This window comes from Paraphaeosphaeria sporulosa (assembly GCF_001642045.1).
Source record: "Paraphaeosphaeria sporulosa strain AP3s5-JAC2a unplaced genomic scaffold CC84scaffold_3, whole genome shotgun sequence".
In the NCBI taxonomy this organism is placed as follows: Eukaryota; Fungi; Ascomycota; class Dothideomycetes; order Pleosporales; family Didymosphaeriaceae; genus Paraphaeosphaeria; species Paraphaeosphaeria sporulosa.
The window spans coordinates 1,279,889-1,299,631 of NW_017253362.1; the positions used below are offsets into that span (position 1 = coordinate 1,279,889).

A 19,743-nucleotide genomic window follows, 5' to 3' on the forward strand; every position below is an offset into this window, starting at 1 on the left:
GGTATGGTGCGAGTTGCGATGGTACCGCGCCTCGTGCCCGGCGGCTGCACAGTTTGGCTCCCTCGACTCGAGACGCGCAAACGCAGCCTTGAAGCATGCCCGAGCCTCAGGGCGCTCGCGAACTCCGGCCGGGACAGCGGCACCGCGGCACAGCGGGAGCAGTAGCTAGGCTATCGATAAGAGGACGAGGACGTCAGCGGCCAGATGTGATGCGACTCAGGGGTCTGCGGTGGAGCGGTTCAGCTGCTCGCGATCTCTCCTGTTACGCAACACGTCCTCGTCACAGGCAGGATCGGCTGCGATTCCACTCGCTGGTGGGCCGCTCGCTTGCAGAGGCAGCTCATGAGCCGTCGCTGGGGATGGGTGCGAACAGCGGGCTGAGATGCTCTGGCAGCGCCGCTGGGCACACTATGATTTGCTCGAGGGCGCAGCCTGCCGGACTTTAGTGCTGTTTCAGCGCCCAGCGTGGTTAAGCCTGTGGCGCGCGTACCTGCAGCGTGCAAGGGTCCTCCGCGACACGAGCAAACGCATTCCACGCTCAAGAAAGACTCTGCTCCCTTTTTCTTTGTCTCTTTGTCCATTGCCCGAGCCCCTCGCGACCTGCCTTGCAGTGCAGCCCCCGGAGCGACTCCTCTCGTTAATAGCATCCTGTCCCTGCACAACTGCGACAGCTGGTCTTCCTAGGTGCCGCTGTTGTCCCACCTTCCTTCCCTTGGTGCTTGACGCACAATCCACGAGTCTCTCCACTCTTCTCTTCTGTCCCAGCTGATCGGTTGATCGGAGCTCCACCGATCGCATTCCCTCGCCTGCCACCGCCGCGGTGACCACCGCCCTTTCCATCGCCTCTCCTACCGTGCGTCCCAAGGGTCCCTCGCAGCCCTTCGATGTCGGCGAACCTCTCCAAGAGATCATCTACTCGACTCTCCCGCCAGGGCTTCCAGCCGCTGCACGAAGAAACAGGCAACATGAGCAACACCGCAGACATACCCCTGCAGACTGTCGTCAGTCACTCGCCCTCACATACCGCCACATTGCGAGAGGAGAAGTCCGGCTCTTCTGAGAAGAGGGGTATTTTCCATGGCAGGCGGCGTGTCCAGAAGGTCGACTCCAGGGGGAACGGATATGCTGCCCCTGGCGCTTCCCAGGATGACGAGGACAAGACAGCCCTCAACAGAATGGGCAAGCTGTATATGAAGATTCTCAACTTCAGCATCGTCACACGCTACATGATCTATGTTGCTCCACTGGCACTCGTTTTGGCTATTCCCATCATCCTCGCCGCCACAGGCGTAATCAAAAAGTCTGTCAGGATCGGAGGCGAGAATGGCGCTGAACCGCGCTTGTTCTTCATCTGGATCGAGATCAGTACGTACACGCAGCTGTTGCGAACCAAAGACAAACCACTGACCTGATATCCAGTCTGGCTCAGTTTCTGGGCATGCAAGATCGTCGCTCACTTCCTTCCCCGCATCTTCGAATTCCTTGTCGGCGTCGTCAGCCCCGGTATCAAGAAATATGTTCAATTGCTCGCTGCTCTCGAGAAGCCACTCTCTTTCGTTTTCTGGATGATCGTCAACCAGGTCACATACCAGGTCCTCATCGTGCAGCCATCCGACCAAAAGCCAACCTGGATGACCAAAGTCGGATCTGTCCTGCTTGCTCTCCTGGTGTGCACCTGTATCATTCTTGCCGAGCGCGTGCTCATCCAGTTGATCAGTATCAGCTATCACAGGAAGCAATTTGATTCCAAGATCAAGGACTCAAAACGCAACATCTACCTCCTGGGGGTTATGTACGACGCCTCCCGCGCCCTCTTTCCAGAATACTCCAACGAGTTCGCCGAAGAAGATTATATCATTCAGGACAATATGCCCTTCATTATCGGAAGCAGGAAAGCGACAATGGGCCACAATCGCTCAGGCTCCAAGACCCCGATGCGTCTGTTGCAGAACGTGGGACGTGTTGGAGACAAGGTCACGGGCGTCTTCGGTGCTGTTGCCCAAGAAATCACCGGCAAAAAGGTCTTCGACCCCAACTCGGCTCACTCGATTGTACTGGAAGCCATCGAGCACAACCGCTCTGCTGAGGCTTTGGCTAGGCGCATCTGGCTGTCGTTTGTCGTCGAAGGCAAGAACGAATTATACATGGACGATCTGGTCGAGGTCATGGGCGCCGGTCGCCAACAAGAGGCCGAGGAGTGCTTTGGCGCGCTTGACAAAGACGGCAACGGCGACATTTCTCTTGAAGAGATGATCATGACCGTGGCAGAATTTGGACGTGAGCGCAAGTCTATCGCGTCCAGTATGCACGATGTCGACCAGGCCATCAACGCCCTCGATGCTCTTCTGTTCACCATCGTCTTCATTGTCTGCATCTTCGTTATCGTCTGCTTCCTCAGCCCAAGCTTTACGACGACTCTTGCGACTTCCGCCACGGCTCTACTTTCTTTGTCCTTCGTCTTTGCTGCCACGTGCCAGGAAGTCCTCGGTTCCTGCATTTTCCTCTTCGTCAAGCACCCATACGATATCGGCGACCGTGTCGATGTTGGCGCCGATCAATTCACCGTCGAGCACATCTCCCTGCTCTACACCGTCTTCAAGCGTGTAAACAACGGCAAAATTGTGCAAACGCCCAACATCGTCCTCAACAACTTGTGGGTAGAGAACATTACGCGTTCGACGGCGATGCGAGAGCAAGTGTCCATCTTCTGCGATTTCGGCACCTCATTCGAAGACATCAACGCTCTTAAGCAGGAGCTGGCGACTTTCGTACGCGAGCCTGCCAACACTCGTGACTTCCACCCGGAGATTGAAGTCGAGGTCGTGAGCATCGCTGAGATGAACAAGCTCGAGCTGCGTGTCGAGATCCGCCACAAGAGCAATTGGTCTAACGAGAGCCTTCGAGCATCCCGAAGGTCCAAATTCATGTGTGCTCTGGTCGTCGCCCTAAGGAAGGTTCCGATTGCTGGCCCTGGTGGTAGCGACGCTGCTCTTGGTAGTGCCGACAAGCCTTCCTGGTCTGTAGCTATTTCGCCTGAGCACGCGCAGTCAGTGCGACAGAAGTACCTCGACGACAAGGACGCTGCCCGTCTGTATCCCACAAAGACGCCAGATGACAACGAAGACACGGGCAAGTCTACCGGATTCGACTACCTCGCCACTGGCAGCGAGGGCGCTGCTATCAACCAGATCAACAATCGCAAGCCTGGTGTAGACGCTGTTCGCGATGACACTTGGGGAGCACGCGACGACGGTAGCACCATCGGTCGCCCGAGTATAGACGGCCGTCCTAGCATGAGCAGTAACCGTCCGGATCTAGATGAAGTTCGCGGCCTCTTGCACAAGGCAAGCAGTGGCGGTCGCCGCAAGGGCGGTTCTACTCTCGCGCCCACTCCCAGTGGCTACAGCACCGAGACTAGGCAAGCCATGCCTCCACTCCCTCTCGCCGTGAATCCGTCGCCTCAACACTCTAACAATGCTAACTCATACGCACCTGCACCACTTTCGGTGCCACGCACGCCTGGTTCACCAAGCTCGATCTCAACCGGAAACATAGAGGAATACCAGTACCAGACAATGGTCCCCCCGCCTCCACGTAATGATGCTCGCGGTCCCGCAATGCAGCAGCAGCAATCCGGCGGTCTGAGGTCAACGTCCTCGAATGCGGGCACAAACCCTTACCGGACACAGTCTCCCACATCACCGCCACCTAACGAGCAGCATCCGTACCGTCCGTAAGCGGTAAACACTCCGGTTGTTTCACATACAACAGATGCTCAGCTTTTTTCCTTCATCGTCGTCTCAATCGTCCAATGCTTGGGACATGTACTTCTTAGCGACATGACGCATGGTAATGAGTTAGTGTTTCTTTCCCATCCTGGGAGGTTTCCTATCTCATCTTTGGCTATTTTGGGCTCATCTTGTTTTTGTAATGTTTTTACTGTATTGCACATGCATGCCTGTTACCTTCCAGTGCGGAACGGACAGCATGCCTGGTTTAGATAAACGGATAGACCTCGTATTCGGTCGCTGTTCTGCGACAAGAACAGACGAATCAACAAAAGTGAAAGTACATTATATTCTCTTCCTGGTCGGCGTATCTACTTGTGGGTTTTGTACGCAGAGAAGACCGTCCTTGACTCGGTAATTACTCGATATCGCGAAAGGTATCACCATGCGGTCTGAACGTGAGATAGGGCCCGTCGTGCGTGGAGATGAACTCGTCATAAGTCTGAAACTCCTCGACCCGATCGCGCGTCGTCTGGTCCGTTGGCTAACCACCTCCGATACTGGCCAACTTAGGGTCTTTCGACAACCCAAAGTCAAAGCACCACATTGTCAACGCCGGAGTAAGACTGGCCTCCATGTACGCCATCGCCTTGCCAGCACAGGCCCTTGAGCCAACACCAAACGGAGAAAAGACGTCGCGCAGCTTCTTGCGGGCTGCAATCGTCTCTGCTGTTTCTCCTTCCTCGAGTCACCGCTCGAGTCCATATGCGAACGACTCAGGGAAGTATTCCTCATTGTGGTGAATCGTGTACATATTCACACCGACCCAGGTCCCGGCGGGCACCAAGTGGCCGTCGATAAGTAGGGGCTCTATCGATCCCGGATCTCCTACGGGCAGCTCGCGCCAAAGTGGGATGGTGAGAGAGCGAGTTGTGATGGAACTATACCATGAAGCGCTCTGTGGGAGTTGAATACCAGCTTGTTCGGGCTGTGTCGTGTTACTGAGCCTGGGTCATTGTTGGCGGCGCCCTGGGTAACGGGTAAAATTGGCAGAGCATCGTACCGTATTGTTGGTGGTCATGGTAGGTCACCAGATGCAGACGGTTCTTCAATGCAATATACACGGTGTAACAATCTGTCATTATAGCCAGCTTTGGCCCGGGATACTTGCTGAGAGGGTGTGAGATGAAGCGGTAGCTATACGCCGCAAGGAACTGGGACATTTAGTACAGGTAAGCTATTCGATGCGAGTACTAACCAAAAGAAATACAATGATCATCGTTTATTGCACGCAGTGCAGCTTAGTGTGTGCAGATTTCCCAGTCACACTGACAGTTAGAGGCTGAAGACGAGCCATCACTTCGGGAGTGTGACAATGGGGAAAAGTAGATACAGAGGCACAGCAGTGCGATTGAGGCGTAGTCATTTAGCCACGGCATGTGGTAACATGCTGGACCGATCACTGTTTAAGATATCTGGAACCGCGTTTGCGCAAATAGATGGACAAATGTGAGAACATCATAGCGAAAGTGTTGTCTTGCGGGCAGTTGGTCGGTGAACACTCGATCGCTCCTTACGCTACGTAAGTCACGCTACCTACTGAACGCCAACCTATCATGCGTGGCCCGTTTCAATGACAAGGCCAAAATCAGCAGCACCCTACTACCGCCCTACGCTCGTGTCCTGCATCGGCTTCCAACGTAGCTAACATGCTCAACCTCGACTCATCCCTTCACTCACTTCAGTTCTCAGCCTCAGCCTTGGCTTCGCGCTTCGTCTCGCACCAGTCGCCATAACATGCTTCGGCTGAGAACGCGCCGACACGAGTATTGATTGTCTTAGCATTTGCCTCGCGTGGCTCTTTGGCAGAATGTCCAGCAACCTCACGCTTCGTCTCACACCAGTCGCCGTAGCACGCCTCGGCAGAAAATGCACCGACGCGATTGTTGAGCGTAGAGTCGCGCTTATCAGGAGAAGCCTATCTCGATATGTCAGCTCTTGATCGGATTCTAGAACTAGGGGAAGACTTACCTCACGCTTTGTCTCGCACCAATCCCCGTAGCACGCTTCAGCGGAAAATGCGCCGACGCGAGTGTTGAGTGTGGACTCCGCGAGAGGGGCACGTCCAGCAATGGGAGCAGCCGAGGCCGAGGCGGCGAGGATCAGAAATGCGATGGCGGCCTTCATGACGATACTTGCTTTAGGAATAGAAGCTATGAGTCAAGGTGATGTGGGCGTAATAGAGCTTTGGGTGTATGCTTGCTGATTGTTTCAGTTGGATGGACTACTCTTATAGACGGCTCAGTGATCCTTCTCTGGCAGACGAACAGACTGAACCGTCGACAGCCGTGATTTTGCCGGCATACTGCCATCATATTTTAGGCTAGAATGAGGAGTTCGTCACTCTGAGGAGTAGCGTCACTCCAGATGCTGCATCGCGTGTAGCTCATATTGCCACAGCCTGGAGGTTCCTCCATAAGGACCACGGCCAATCAAAGCGTAAGTTTAGTCTACCAACGTCGAAGAGAGCATAGACTGCTAAGCCGCTGTTCTAGATCGATACCCGAATGGCCAGAGATAGTCTTGTCTCCTGCTTCTTGCGGTTCGGGGTACTAAGCACCGGGACTCCAAAGGATCATCTGTGCTAGCCAGACGTAAGAGCGGTGATGCTACAGATACGAACTTCTCTACTGGAGATAGCGTACGCGTATGACTGGGAAGAGGAGTGGTTTCTGGTACCTTGAGATATTAGCTGGACTGAATAAAGCTGGGACCGTCATGGGTGAGTACCAAGCTCGACTTCCCAATGATGTGCATCTTCAGTACTGATTCTTTGCAAAGGACATAAAGAATACCACTCGGGTCCAGATTGGGGCTGACGTTCCACTTTCAGACACCCATCTCGAGCAGGGTGCATACGAAGCCAACACTGGACCGTATCATGTTTACCACGAGTGCCGAATAGAATCCAACTTATCACTATCACGCCCATGGCTCGATACGAACATACATAGGGTGATCTTGAAGACTTAGGTAAGTACTGTACTGTAAGTGCAATGTGCGGCCAAATAAGAAGAAACCTTATAAGAACTTTACTGAATGATTGATATAACTAGTCCACGATCTTGGACGACGTTGCGCTTGAGAAAGTCAAGCAAAAGCTTGGCGATTCTTCTTCGCTACCTCGTCCCATCTGAACAATTGTGGCTTCGCAGACGCATCCTCTTACAGAAGTCACACTTCGGAAGACACACGCAGAAAATTGCAGGGTCCAGCACAAGCTAGCAGGGACCCCGTAGGAACGATAGCAATACGAGAGGTTCCCTCCATCTACCTTCCCAACGAAGCTAGTCTCGTAGGGAGTATCGTATACGCAAGTCGGCCATGAGAGATCAAGAAAACACAGTGCGAGATCTGCGACTTGCACTTTATCGGCCCAGCGGTCTGTATCCAGCACTGTATCTTCTCTCTCCCTCATGGCCTTCGGTTCAGAAAGCGGCTCGTATCGTAGCGTAACCAGCACAGAGACAATACACGAGGAAGACCATGGCCTTCTCGGTTCAGAAAAGGTGGTTGTCCCACGTTCCAAGTGGAGGAGGATGCTAAGCGACCACTCTCTCCTGCTCTCACACATCGCAACATCAACTTTATATCTCCTTGTCAGTTCGGCTGTTTGGCGGCAGTCATCTCTTGAGAACTGTTCCCGTAAACTGTCAACTTGGTGTACGCAGCCACGCCCCCTCCGTTCATGGAAAAGCGCTGACACATCGTACCAGCACCCGCTCTCACCGCCGTCAGATACAATAAGCCCGACTTCTTCAACGCAGAGATCTCACAAACGAATACATTCCGAGGTCCCAACGGTGTGCGTCCGCCCAAAGAAGTCGACGAAGCATGGACGAATGTCGGGATAGGGATGCCGGGTCTCAGATTATCTGGCGAAGAGTTAAAGGGTCTGGGGAAGAAGCTCGTGGACGGGACGAAGAGTCAGCATCAAATTCCAGATGCGCAGGGCGGGTATGTTGCTATGCTGGAGGTATTTCATTTGTTGCATTGTTTGGTGAGTGACCATCCGGTCTATCTGACCGGTCGAGAGAGCAATGTGCGGAGCTGATCAAGAGTCTCAGGACGAGTTGAGAAAGGCGTTGTTCTACAACTGGGACTATTACAGGGCGGATTACCTTGTCCAGAACGCGACCAGGAGCACCATCCAGACTCATCATGGTGAGCATCCCGAAGATACAAGTTACACCCTTGAGCTGAATGTTTCATAGATCATTGCGTTGACGCCTTGCGACTGAGCTTGATGTGTACCGCCGACGTCACTCCCGTTACTTTCATCGACGACAGTGCCGTGCCTCGGCGACAAAACTCTTTGCCGGACTTTTCCACGAAACATACTTGTCGCAATTTCGATGCGATCGTAGCGTGGAGCTGGGAAACAGAGCGAGCCGTCATGTGGGAGGACGTCGGGGATGCTGCTACGTGGGATCCGACCTTGGCAGAGCAGGATGTAGGACACTCACATGGAAGCCACAAGCATGCAAGAAAGTGACGAATGAGTTACCGCGAATCTTCTCATATTAAACCATATTGCATTTGCATTCTCACATGAGTCGCGCCCTCCATACACTGCGTGCGATCATTGTATGAATCTATCATTTCATGAAGGAGTCGTCTCTTCCGAACAGCCTACCATGACGGCCTGCTCTTGTTCAATTGAACAAAAATCCCAGTACCTTCTCCGCCTTGCCGCGTAGACCTTTCTCAGGCACCTTCTCTATCTCAGTGTCGACGTAGAAACGCCTGTTAGCATCCAGGTCGATGTCCGTAAGCTTGATCCACCACGGGCCTCGATAGTATGTCCTCGCACCCAAGTAGAGAACTACGATAGCAATCACCGAAACGTAGTTTGAGAAGAAGTTCTTGGCGGAAGGTGGCAAGCCCAGAGGCCAGACCGCTAGGTAGAACTCCACGACGATGAGAACCATACACCAGATGAGGCCCCACCAGGCACTGTAGGGGTAGGTCCAGGACTTCCAGGGGAGATCCGAATCAGAGCGGCCTTGCGCATGCCATGCGTGGCGGAATCGAATATGCGCTAGGCAGATCATACCCCAGCCAAACAGCGTGAATAACGACGTCATGTTGGATAACCAAGAGAAGACGTCAGCAGAGCTGTTCTTTACATTCAGATAGGCAAGTCCGCCACCGAGGATGATGGACAGAACAAGGCCAGGCCAAGGTCGGCCTGAGTCATCCGCGTGCTTGAATTGCTTTGGTGCCATGCCGAGATGCGCGAGTCCAAGAATGTTGCGACTGCCGCTGTATATATAGATGGTACCGGTTGTGACGACCGAGATCAGAATGACCGCATTCATCATGTGGGCAAGGGCAGGAAGACGAGCCTCTCTGTATGCAATTACGAAAGGAGAGGCATTCGTGCCGGATTGGCCGAAAAGGTCTTTGTTGTGAGGATCGACGTTGATGGTCACCATCATAGCTCCAAGGATGTAGAAGAGCGATAATCGCAGCCAGATTGAGCCCACTGCTCGAGGGACGGACCTCCGAGGATTTCTCGTCTCGGCAGCTACGAGGCCACAATTTTCTGAACCTGCCATGGCGAAGATGCACGTCGGCATGACCGAAAGAAAGCCCTTGAACCCGTGGGTAAATGGGTCGGAGTTCCAGTACCGGAAACCGATCGGACCATGGCCAGGTGCACCACCTGCAGAAGTCACTATATCAGTCTTGTCAGTGATGACTTGCATAGCTACTCAAGCCATCCATACCTATCAATGAGAAGATGACCACGATGATCCACCCAAACTTGATCGATGCGCCGACGACCTCGATCTCACCAAAAACTTTGACGCCGAAGACGTTTGCTAGAGTGACCACGGCCCAGAAAATGGTGATCCATGCCGCGTTCGGAAGGTCATCTGTCCAGAAACCCATTACGACAGAAGTAACCTGGATCTCATTGGCAACGGTGAGGATATAGTTGAACCCTATCACCTGTTAGCATACAGATTCTCACGGCCGAATTCGGCATCGCGACGATAGACTTACAGTATGCCCAGCCCAGCGAGAATGCTGCGGAAGGGCTGACGAATTTGCCAGTCCATTGCACGAAAGCCGAGGGGAGAGGATAAAGCACGGCCAACTCTCCAATTGAGTGGCTAACAGCCCAAACCATTGACCCAGCGAGTATGTAGCCTAAGAAGATACCTGCCATAGCTTGTGATAAGTTTGTGTCACTCTACCGCGATCTGCAGCCCTTGGAGACTCACCGACTGGTCCGCCTGAAGCAAGAGACTTGCCGGAGCCTAGCCACAAACCCATGCCGATTGACGAGCCAAGAGCTATCATCGTAACATGTCGTGTCGAGAGATGCCTCTGCAACTCCGTCTCGGCTCCATAGTCGCCGCGATGCAGTTGGCGTTCACCCACTGCTGTAGACTTCTCGTTCGAGACACTATGCTCAGGCTGATCCTCCATTTTATGTTGAGGCGATATCAGTCGATGTAGGTGTTCGGAAATGGTCGTGTCGGCGGGGTTATAAAAACGTAAGTCAAGTGGCAGGTGCGGCGGTGGGCTTCTGATACTGAACGAGTCTAAGGCAAACGCCAATGTTGCCTTCACATATACATCAAATTGAGAATATCTGGTGCGCTGGCAAGTGCCACATGGTTGAGTCTTGGTTGGCAGGTCTCAAGCTCCTCGCCTTCACCGGTATCGATGGACGCGCCTCCCATTAGGCAATCGGCAACCTCTCTATGGTTTGTAGCATCTTAGGGGTGCACCTGGCATGTTTCGTGTCTCAGCTGTCATTGTGCAGTGGCACCGATGGTGTCGCATTCGGTGACACGCGCATTGCGTAACGAGCCAACGCTAAGCCTGTGGGAAAGCGGGATTGCGATTCCTTTTGCCGATGCATCGAGTTCGAACTCCATAGGGCGAGAGGCATCAATGATATTAAAGTCAGTTCCGCATGTACATGATTCCGCAGCCATTGTTCTTCCTGCCGTTCTCGTAGTAGGGCAATGTCATGTGTGTGTAGATGCATCCTTAATCTACGATGAGTTGGCGCCCGTCTACGCTGGCTTGTGGGTGTATGGCTCAAAGAATCCAGCAACGTGGTAAATGCAATCCGTGTAACCTCCAGATGCCGCTCCTCTCAGAGTACAGGCGCTTGGGGCACATTCCAGGCTCAGAGGCTGCTGGCACGCGGAGGTCTGGCCGGCCATTGTCGCAGTGAACCTTGGATGGCCACCTTGAACGGCCGTTGGTAGACAGGGGATCTCACAGTAAGAGCTCAGGAACTCGGATGAGATAAGCTGATGGACGGTGGATGATCATTGTACATGTCGTGTGTGGAAGTGGAAAGGCAGGAATGACGGATGTACAGCATCGAGGGCTAAAGTCCGAACCGTCGCGTATACAACCTCAATACTACAGTGTCAGCACATGAGCATCCACTCTGCCATCCTACTTGATTCTCCTCGTCTTTTCTTCGGTGGAAATGCACTCATACCCCGTGCCCAACGTTCACCTCCATCGTTCTTGCGACTGACTCAAACGCAATCATGCCGAAAACGTTTCCATGTCCGATCCAATCCACACGCCAATCCTATCCCGCAATTCCTAAGCATCTTCCATAGTCATGTAATCATCTTCATCGACCTGCCTCTCCGTCGACCTTCCCCTCCGTCGATTCTCACGATTGCTGCTACCGCTCCTGCACCTCCGATCAAGCTGAGTTGGTCGCGGCCGCGACGGCTTCCTGCCCGCAAATCACGAACTCACAACCGCCTCGTCCACAAACTCCTCTTCTCGCATCCCAGTCCTGCCCGCGATATAGTCCTCGACCGGACGGAGTAGTCGAGTCCGCTAACTATCGCGTACCTTCAAGCTGCTCGATATGCGCTTGTGAAAGTTACGATGCTTGTTGTACAGGCCCGTCCAGGTCAAGATCGGTGATGGTGGATCGGGTTGAGCGTGCGGCTCGGGTGCCATCTCGCGGGTGAACTTGCGGACGAGGTTCGCGCCGGTAGTGATGGCGTCGTGCTGCGTCCGGTGGGCTGCAACGGTGTCGAAGATGAGGGCGCGCAGGACGCATGCACCTGTAGAACCTGGCAATAGCCCCCTCAATGTTCCCGCCGATCATATCTTCGAATCCGCCGCCCACTCCACAGACCCAGATCACCGTTCCGTCTCCGCCGAGTATCATGTAGCGTGTATTAGAACTGGGTTGTAGATTCGTCCGCGGAGCCTTCAAGCCTTTGAGTGTGGTTTCGCCCCAAAGGGCGTGGACGGCGGCACTGCGGACCAGGTGTGCAAAGATGATGAGAGGTGGTAGCGAAACAAGGAGCAGAAGGCTCCAGAGCAGGTAAGAATGCGCTGATCACGTTCCAGTTGTCGTCAATGAAGATAGCATAGCCAGAGCCTGAGTCGAAGGGGTCGTAGGGATCACGGTCCAAAATCAGGTCGAGGATCGGTCCAAGGAAAGACCGGTAGTAGATATCCTCGTCCCACGCTAGCGTGCAGACGCTAAGGAGGACAGCTGTGATATTAGAAGCGCGAATGGAGAATACGATGTCTCAAGTGCGAAGTAATTGATAGCTGAAGAAAGATTTGATGTTGCGATGTGCAATGAGGTAGCTGGAATGTATGAGGAAACGAAGAAACGTGCTTGAGAGCTCAAATTTATATCCTGCCAATGCATCGAGGCCGATGTTGTGCTAAGAAGACAATAAGTGAATTCGTCTCAGCACATTATTACAATAGTGAGAACGCGTAGCGGGATGGCCAATAAGTGAACAATAGCAAACACTACGATTACGATGAAAGTGAAAGTGAGGCGAGCACCATACGCGCGTTTCATCCACGCAAGAACGTTGGTATCACGCCTGCCTCTCTCCTCTTCTGAGTGAGAAGATACCCGGTACAACAGTCAAAAAGAATGAAACGCCCCGCAGAAGATAGAATATGTCCGGTGGACTAGCATAATCGTACAGTTTTTGTGAGAATAATGGGATGGCGCCCCCAATAGCGGTTGCAGAAGTATGCTTGCGTGTGTAGCAGATATAAACCTTGTAGGAAATGCGTCGATAAGGTAAAGACCGTTGAGTTGCTACATTTTGTCAGCAGGCGAGAGAGGCTGAGTGAAGATGGTAACATACGATGGCGAACATGACTCCAGCACCAATAAATTCCAGACTGACTATCGCGCCCGCCCAATGCATCTTCTGACGCAGAAGTATCCATATAGACAGAGCCCCAGGGGTGTGAATGGCCAAAAGCATAAGAGTTGAACCAGTCTATTTTCCGCTCTCGTGTCATTCCTTGTGGCTTGCAGCGTTGCATATTTTTCGCTTGTTGCAGCTCCGGTAGCGATGGCGATGATAATGCCCACTGCAATTTCAAAGTAGGCAAGGCCAAGATTCCTTGACGGCTAAATATAGACGGGAAGAAAGGCCCGTGGCAGATTGATGTAAATTATGTACAAGATTGCGTAGCCTGCAGCAGGTATGAATGAAGTAAAGAAGAACGACGGCGAGAGGAGTATGCGCAAAGGTTGGGGAAAAGTGCGCTTGAAGCGGGTACTGACGGTTTGACCTGGGTGTTCGCCGAAACCATAGGGCGTGTAAAGTCCCCAATTGTGGGTGCTTTGTGTCCTCATAAATGCCTTTCTGCGTAGGAGTATCGGTTCGTGTGTTTCGGATATCGCAACGCCGATGACGGTGCAGAAGCCACCCATCATTGCTGTAACCCAGAAGATCCACAGCCAGCCCTAGTCGATGTAGATATGACTCCCAACAAGTGGACTGATAGCTGGAGTGAGGTAGACAGCTAACACCACGAATGCCATGAGGAGACCCACGCCACCTTGGACCAAGACGCTGATGCTGCGAGCTGCGAGAGACTGGGCAACAGCACCTCCACAGCCCGAGAGGAATCGTGCTAGCGCTAGCATGACCAGATCCTCGGATTTCGCACACCAGCAGTTGAAACTGATGAAGAGGATGTTGCAAAAATGATACATGATAACGCGACCAAGGTCTTCAGCAAGCGGAACAACCAGCAAGGGCCCTGCTGTGAAGCCAAGGACGTAGGCGCAGACAACAAACGCTGACAGGTAGACATCATTCGACCCGAAATCTACCTGTATCATTCCGATAACGGGTATGGGAGCGGTGGTTGCGAATGCACTGCCGATCGATAACGTGATTGAACTCCCACAGTGTTTGAAGTTGTACTCACTGAGTCACACACATCATCAAGATGATCGTGATATTGCCGGTCTTCTTCCAGCCTGGCCAGTTCCCTGGATGGTCAGAATCTTGAATGCCCTCCCATTCGAGGAGATTTGGATCTAGCGGGGCGCACATCTCGGTCGCTTGCTTTATAGACTTCGGGTCTTCTGAGGTACGCTCTTCTTCCGAGACAGGTGCTACTCCCACGCGAGAGCTACTGTGCGTTGGCTCCGGTGTCGCAATCTCGATCTTGGGCATGGGCGTACAATACACAGCTTCGGACGTGCTCTCATATAATCTGCGGAACTCATCACGGTACTTTATGCCTTCGCTGTTCTTAATGCTCGTTGATGAGTTGGACCACGACACGCGCTGCGACAGTGTTGGGGAGTCGGCGATTGGAGAGTCGGCGAGTGACCATGGGCAGGAAGAATGTGTATCCATTGTGAGCGATCGTCGGTCTGCATAGAAATATGCTGGAACCAAAGCGGCCCTGCTGTTGATAGTACGATAGCCGTAGGGAGGATTCGTTGGCGGCGTGTAGCGGTAGGCGTGCTCACTGTCCAGCGGAAGGGCCGTCGAGGTCAATGGCGTGGCAGACGTTCTTGCTGATCGGACCTTCCTTCTGTCGTTCACACCCAGGTTCACGGAGGCGACTGTGCCCGCCCATGCCTAGGTGCAGAATCAATCCTCTTCCTGTAATGTATCGTTCTTTCACAGTATGCAACCCTGTAACATAGGCGAGACGCAGTCGATTGCTCGTCATGTTCTGAAAAACAAAGCCAGGAAGAAGGCAACAGAGCAGGCTCAGATACGCGTGACGGCGCGACTAGACGAACAGATTGATCATGATCAGGAACGAGAAGTGTGAGGATCGATCGTAGTGTGAGCATGGCGGTTGCGGGTATGCTTTGGTGACCCCGCGCTGGTGATGAGGGCAGTCTCAACCGGACAGTCTGAATTCATTGATGCAGATACATCGCCGCGCTCGAAAGCACTGGTTCTAGGAGCAGCAGCTTTCAGTGCCAATCACTATCTCCTGCTATGACACTACCGATAAGAGAATGGACTTCTGTTCTTCATGCAATATGCAAATTGAGCTGTCGCAATGATGTGTCGGTTTATTCGACTTGCAATGTTTGTGCGTATTGTGTAAGACATCGCCGTTGACTTGCAACTGAGGATCTCGGTCAAGTAGACTTGACGACGCACGATGAAGCCAAAATCAGGCAGACATCGCTCAGGCTCGACGTCTCGTTTTCCCGTGGGCATAGCGCACGTCAATAAATCTTTCCGAATGCTACCATACGCGGTGAATTCCTGGATGAGAGCATTTCATACCAGACTGCGAAGTGGAGAGGGAGTGCCAAATGACCTACCCATAGCGTCGAGTCTGTATTCACGCGTATTGTGCAACGGGGTTACAAAGGGTACTTGAGTTTTCCGGGTGGCGGTGAGCAGTGGCAAAGAATGTCTTCGCTCGTGCTACAGAGCTCAGTACTGTCTTTGAGCTATCACTGTGGCACCTTCACTAAGAATATGCGTCCGCAGGTCTCGAACGGCTCAACGAGAACAGCGTGCAGAACGAATGTGCTTGAGCTAGCTGCCTCGTGGCAACGATGTTAATGCGGGGAAGAGAACGTCCATGTCGTGATACGCATGATGCGTTGGCACAACATTGTTACGAATTGAAGCGGCAGAGAGTATTGATAGGTCTCAAAATCTCCGATGTGGGTGTGGGTCCAGGGAGCGCCTGCGGGATGCGATTTTCGGCAAGGATCGGAATGGAAGATTGGTGTTTCGCTCGGTAAGGGATGGATAGGCACATCTGCCGCAAAAGTTGCACAACAGACGCGTCTTGATTCACACTAATTAAGTTTTGAAGGTAGTGTTGAATCTAGAGTAGAGTTGATCGTCGCATCTCTAGCTGTGTGGCAAGCGTAGAGGCTATGTCCAGCACGAAAACTCTAAGATGTTACAGCGTCAGCAACCCGCCTTTATCGCAGTCCACACATACATTGCGTTCCACAAAGCCGACAGTGGCAGAATAACATAGCCACCCACACATGGGTTCCGCCGGATGCTGCAGCGCTTGCAAGCATTAGCTGTCCCGACTTCCAAACCTACTCAGCTGCAGGCTCGAGCCGAAGTTTGGCTCACAAGCAGGACATGTTTCTTGTTGCTCCACATTTCGGTTTGCGTTCGGGGACCCTATTTCGGCCCGGAAAGGGACATCGAACGAGGATTCGTGCCTAGATACCGAGAAGCTGTTCGAAGGTGAGGTGTGACAGACACAAGGTGGCTAGCGTTAGCCTCAGCGTCTGAGAGAACAATGAGAAATTGAGGAAGAAAGGGATAGCAGGGGCCGGTGAAGGACGTTGTGTGAACGTCGCTAACACTTGAAGTCATACCGACACGACTGCTTCTGGATGAGGAGTCGCTGGACCACGTGCAACCACGACTTTTGCTTGAGATCCTGCACCTTTACATACCAAACCGCCGTTACGTGACAGTTCTTGTGTACAGTTGCGTTTGAGAGAGGGTACACTGTCGCCTGCAGTCAGACGGAGCACTACAACTCAGACCTGTCTTTGGATAACGAAGGCAGAGGAACCACATTGGTGCACTTGTGGAGGACATTTCCTGGAAAGAGAACATTTGAAGGCTCTTCCGCAAGGTTGAAACATTGCACCATCAGACACTGTTCGACATGTGCTCGCTGACTCTCACATAAGAAGTCCCGACTTGATCGCGGAACGTAACGCCTCCAAGATGCGAGCTCCTCCCCGAGAGCCACACCGCACGGAACCAGTCAATTGCATCCTCGGGTCGGTTTCAGAGACGGGTAGCCGCCGGAGCTGACAGTGGGTACCTCGTGGGGATGCAAGGGTGAGAAGCAAACTGGGGCAACGTAGCACAGGAGGCTGGCGATAGTACGCGGTTGCTTGCTGCGGAGAACCAAAGTTGGAGATGCTGCAGTGCTACTCGGGTCGACAGCTGCAGCCGACGAACCCTGAGGTGGGGAGGTTGGCTCATCGTGGGGAAGGCGCGAACACAGCAACAGTCATGTTCCGCCAACGACCGAAGGTGCGACGCATCAATCGAGCTGTACAACCAGCCGGCACTCAAGCCCACCGGGAACACCTCGGTGTCACGGTGGTGGTTCTGTCGGCTCTCGAGACGAGGACGGGGAAGCTCGCGGTGGTGAACTGCACAAGCTAATACAGGTGCAGGAGAAGTCGGCTTAGAATGCGTCTCGCCGACTGAAGTTGTGGTTCGATGGCTGAGCCTAGGTTCCTACCGTCAGCTGGCTGCAGTGGACGCATCAAAGCTTGGCTCTGAGTTCTGAAATATCTAACCGGTACGAACAAAGAAGGAACACGCGAGAGCTAGACACTATGCATCCGCCACACCAGCTTGGGTTCGCAGGCATTAAGCCAGGTTCCAAGAAGCCTTGGACAGGCATCACTCGGAACTTTGTCTAAAAGCAAATATCCATCAGCAATGGACCGGCAAGTAGGTCAGTGAGAAAAGCATTATGCACACCCGGCAAAGCACAGCCACACCTTGGTGTGGTGATACAGGTAACAGCCCCGGATGATGGTGTCGTCGGTCGTACAACAGACAGCAGCCACAATGGATATGTATGTCTCGAGGACTCTCCCCTGCTCGGCTATGCGCTTGCTGCTCTCCTGTTGAATTGCGCATGAACATGTGCTCTAATGCAGATGCTCCAACGGTGCCTAATCACATATCGTATAGGCAGCATCAGGAGTCCGCGTAAGAAGTGTGGCTGAACGAAGACGTCGACCGGCCGAGAAGGCTGCAGCTCACCTGTCGGAAAAATCTGGCATGGCAGATGTTGGTATGCACATGGCTCTCATGTCACGAACGGCTCACAAGCAGAAATTTTTCTCGACAAGGCTCAAAGGCTTTCCGTAGCTTCCCCATGAGGACAATGCAGTGTTGGATGGAGTCCGCGTGGGATAGTCACGGATATTGCTCTACGCCACACCAATGCAGAAACATACGGACTATACAGTGGTCAGCTCACGACTTGCAGCAGCGGGCGAATGAGACGGATCCTTGGGATGGGCAATATATCTCGTGCAGCGCAAAACTAGGTAACGGCTACAATCAGATGGAAGTGGTCCAGACGTCGCCACTTACGGATGCCCGAGCGCCCCAAAAGCTTCTCAATCAAGCGCTAGTCGAGTTTAGAATCCCGCGGCGGCTGATCGGCTGCGATGTGACAGGAGACGGTTGTTGAGGGATTATTGTCGTGGTGAGAAGCAGGTCGTGATGCTTGCCACCGGCCAAGATCAGGGGCTGCACGCCATCTCGTCGAGGCGTGCGCCTCCAGCCAAGGTGTTGCACGGCGTACAGAGTGCTCACGCTCCTATTCGCCAGCTGAGCGAGCATCGCATGCTCTTTGGTAATCATGGCTCGTCAGATGATTAGGCTATCGACGCCGCCAAACGCTCCCTGCTACACGCAACGGTGCATCGTGATTTCCGGTGACGCCCCCGTATCTACTTCGGCCTGGCGCCGCAAGACAAAGAGCTGATGGACAGTGGTGGTCGAACGCAAACTCAGCCCTGAGCGACACAAAAACTCGACTAGTGGATGGCTGAGACGCGGGACGGCTGGTGCCTGGGTCTTGGATTGCTCATCACGAATTATAGCGATCTCAACAATCTCATCTCAAATGATGGTGTTGGTGATGCTACAGGCTCCCTTGCGATTGCCGTGCAGCTGATACATGGAATCCAGCCCAATTCAATATCCAGTCCTTCCAGCGCGCATGGGGGCTGCATCTTGGAGCATTGGCACTGGGAATGGCTTGCTCAGCCTCTCCCCAAAACTCACAAGCGGCATGCAAAAGTCGCAGCAAGACATGGAGTCTCGATCGAGCATCTCGTCATTAATCTGCCGTCGGCTGCTCATCAATCTGCTAAGAAACGCCGGCGCTGGCTAGCTGCGTGTGGTCTAGCATGCACTGTAAGGCGGATGCAGACCCAGCGGCCGGCTCAATCCTGCCCATGCCAGCAAACGTGTCTGTCAAATCAGTCTACTGCACGCTACACCCTCAGCTTGTGCTCTGGCAAACCTTCGGGCCTTGCAACGCGTGCCATTCGTTCGCGGACGACAGTGCGCAAACGTAGCATGCGCGAAGCATGTACGCCCTGGCCCGCCCTCCGCCAACTCTATACGGGTGGGGGTGCATGGATGCTGGTTGGCTGCTTCACTTAGGCGAAGGCAGACGGCCGTTTTGAGACGGTTGCTTTTCCTAAGGACGCGAGACAAGGGTCATGCAGTGGTGCGCTGCCTTGTGTCACCGACTTTACGACATGGGCGCTGTGAATATTCGTACGAAGACGGGCAAAGCGGAACGGGAGCAGGTGAGATCTTGATCCAGGACGTCTGGAGTAATGAGAGCGTCGTATTCACCTCAAAGCATCGTGAATGTGAATGTGACTGTTGGTCTTCGGCAGATGCAACAATTCGTTGCATCGCCATAATGTCTCTTGATATTGTTGTTGAACTTGCCGCTGGGCAAGACTTCTCCGTCCATGTTTTCAGGACAACTACCGTACAGTGTGAGTCAAAAGGTGTTTAACCTGCTCTGGTATCTTTGATAAGAATAAAGGAAAAGAATAAGTGATCGTAAACGACTGAAAAACCTTTCAAGGTATCCAAAGTCCATCGTAGAAATAGCAACTCCGTGAAATGCATAGAAAGCCCCTCCTTCGAAA

General features: G+C 53.1%; 8 protein-coding genes across 8 annotated transcripts; 3 read left to right on the forward strand and 5 right to left on the reverse strand.

Annotated features, from left to right (window-relative positions):
- Positions 1-67: 67 nt before the first annotated feature.
- On the reverse strand, positions 68-1,210 carry CC84DRAFT_569267 (uncharacterized protein). Its single transcript, XM_018186718.1, has 2 exons — positions 491-1,210; positions 68-432 (listed from the first exon to the last, which is right to left on the reverse strand). The coding sequence occupies exons 1-2, from the start codon at positions 910-912 to the stop codon at positions 240-242; spliced, it is 615 nt and encodes a 204-aa protein (XP_018038657.1). The 5' UTR covers positions 913-1,210; the 3' UTR covers positions 68-239.
- On the forward strand, positions 966-3,737 carry CC84DRAFT_1087626 (uncharacterized protein; the record flags this gene model as incomplete). Its single annotated transcript, XM_018174210.1, has 2 exons — positions 966-1,365; positions 1,420-3,737. 2 exons carry the CDS (start codon positions 966-968, stop codon positions 3,735-3,737), a joined length of 2,718 nt encoding a protein of 905 aa, XP_018038658.1.
- A 1,732-nt stretch (positions 3,738-5,469) lies between these two features.
- CC84DRAFT_1173804 (uncharacterized protein) lies at positions 5,470-5,915 on the reverse strand (the record flags this gene model as incomplete). Its single annotated transcript, XM_018180058.1, has 2 exons — positions 5,470-5,706; positions 5,760-5,915. 2 exons carry the CDS (start codon positions 5,913-5,915, stop codon positions 5,470-5,472), a joined length of 393 nt encoding a protein of 130 aa, XP_018038659.1.
- Positions 5,916-7,204: 1,289 nt separating this feature from the next.
- On the forward strand, positions 7,205-8,283 carry CC84DRAFT_1214809 (uncharacterized protein; the record flags this gene model as incomplete). The annotated part of the gene is made up of 4 exons (XM_018182673.1): positions 7,205-7,451; positions 7,505-7,764; positions 7,856-7,952; positions 8,003-8,283. The coding sequence occupies 4 exons, from the start codon at positions 7,205-7,207 to the stop codon at positions 8,281-8,283; spliced, it is 885 nt and encodes a 294-aa protein (XP_018038660.1).
- CC84DRAFT_564799 (uncharacterized protein) lies at positions 8,202-10,403 on the reverse strand. The gene is made up of 4 exons (XM_018186714.1): positions 10,022-10,403; positions 9,801-9,959; positions 9,521-9,739; positions 8,202-9,468 (listed from the first exon to the last, which is right to left on the reverse strand). Exons 1-4 carry the CDS (start codon positions 10,227-10,229, stop codon positions 8,444-8,446), a joined length of 1,611 nt encoding a protein of 536 aa, XP_018038661.1. The 5' UTR covers positions 10,230-10,403; the 3' UTR covers positions 8,202-8,443.
- Positions 10,404-12,545: 2,142 nt separating this feature from the next.
- CC84DRAFT_565207 (uncharacterized protein) lies at positions 12,546-13,476 on the reverse strand. Its single transcript, XM_018186715.1, has 3 exons — positions 13,234-13,476; positions 12,914-13,158; positions 12,546-12,864 (listed from the first exon to the last, which is right to left on the reverse strand). The coding sequence occupies exons 1-3, from the start codon at positions 13,368-13,370 to the stop codon at positions 12,635-12,637; spliced, it is 612 nt and encodes a 203-aa protein (XP_018038662.1). The 5' UTR covers positions 13,371-13,476; the 3' UTR covers positions 12,546-12,634.
- A 48-nt stretch (positions 13,477-13,524) lies between these two features.
- On the reverse strand, positions 13,525-14,431 carry CC84DRAFT_1214811 (MFS general substrate transporter; the record flags this gene model as incomplete). The annotated part of the gene is made up of 2 exons (XM_018182674.1): positions 13,525-13,942; positions 13,995-14,431. The coding sequence occupies 2 exons, from the start codon at positions 14,429-14,431 to the stop codon at positions 13,525-13,527; spliced, it is 855 nt and encodes a 284-aa protein (XP_018038663.1).
- A 4,004-nt stretch (positions 14,432-18,435) lies between these two features.
- CC84DRAFT_564282 (uncharacterized protein) lies at positions 18,436-19,612 on the forward strand. Its single transcript, XM_018186712.1, has one exon. It carries the CDS (start codon positions 18,614-18,616, stop codon positions 19,238-19,240), a length of 627 nt encoding a protein of 208 aa, XP_018038664.1. The 5' UTR covers positions 18,436-18,613; the 3' UTR covers positions 19,241-19,612.
- The last annotated feature ends 131 nt before the right edge of the window (positions 19,613-19,743 follow it).

Bases quoted from the DNA above. Each gene is read 5' to 3' on its own strand.
- CC84DRAFT_569267 (XM_018186718.1), bottom strand. From the start codon at position 912: ATGATCTCTTGGAGAGGTTCGCCGACATCGAAGGGCTGCGAGGGACCC. The intron at 433-490 runs GTACGCGCGCCA...AAAGTCCGGCAG, and splicing joins AGGACCCTTGCACGCTGCAG to GCTGCGCCCTCGAGCAAATC.
- CC84DRAFT_564799 (XM_018186714.1), bottom strand. From the start codon at position 10,229: ATGGAGGATCAGCCTGAGCATAGTGTCTCGAACGAGAAGTCTACAGCA. The intron at 9,960-10,021 runs GTGAGTCTCCAA...AAGCTATGGCAG, and splicing joins TGCTTCAGGCGGACCAGTCG to GTATCTTCTTAGGCTACATA. The intron at 9,469-9,520 runs GTATGGATGGCT...AGACTGATATAG, and splicing joins GGTCATCTTCTCATTGATAG to TGACTTCTGCAGGTGGTGCA.
- CC84DRAFT_565207 (XM_018186715.1), bottom strand. From the start codon at position 13,370: ATGGTTTCGGCGAACACCCAGGTCAAACCGTCAGTACCCGCTTCAAGC. The intron at 13,159-13,233 runs ATAATTTACATC...GGCCTTGCCTAC, and splicing joins CAGGCTACGCAATCTTGTAC to TTTGAAATTGCAGTGGGCAT. The intron at 12,865-12,913 runs GTATGTTACCAT...GACAAAATGTAG, and splicing joins CTGGAGTCATGTTCGCCATC to CAACTCAACGGTCTTTACCT.
- CC84DRAFT_564282 (XM_018186712.1), top strand. From the start codon at position 18,614: ATGGCTGAGACGCGGGACGGCTGGTGCCTGGGTCTTGGATTGCTCATC.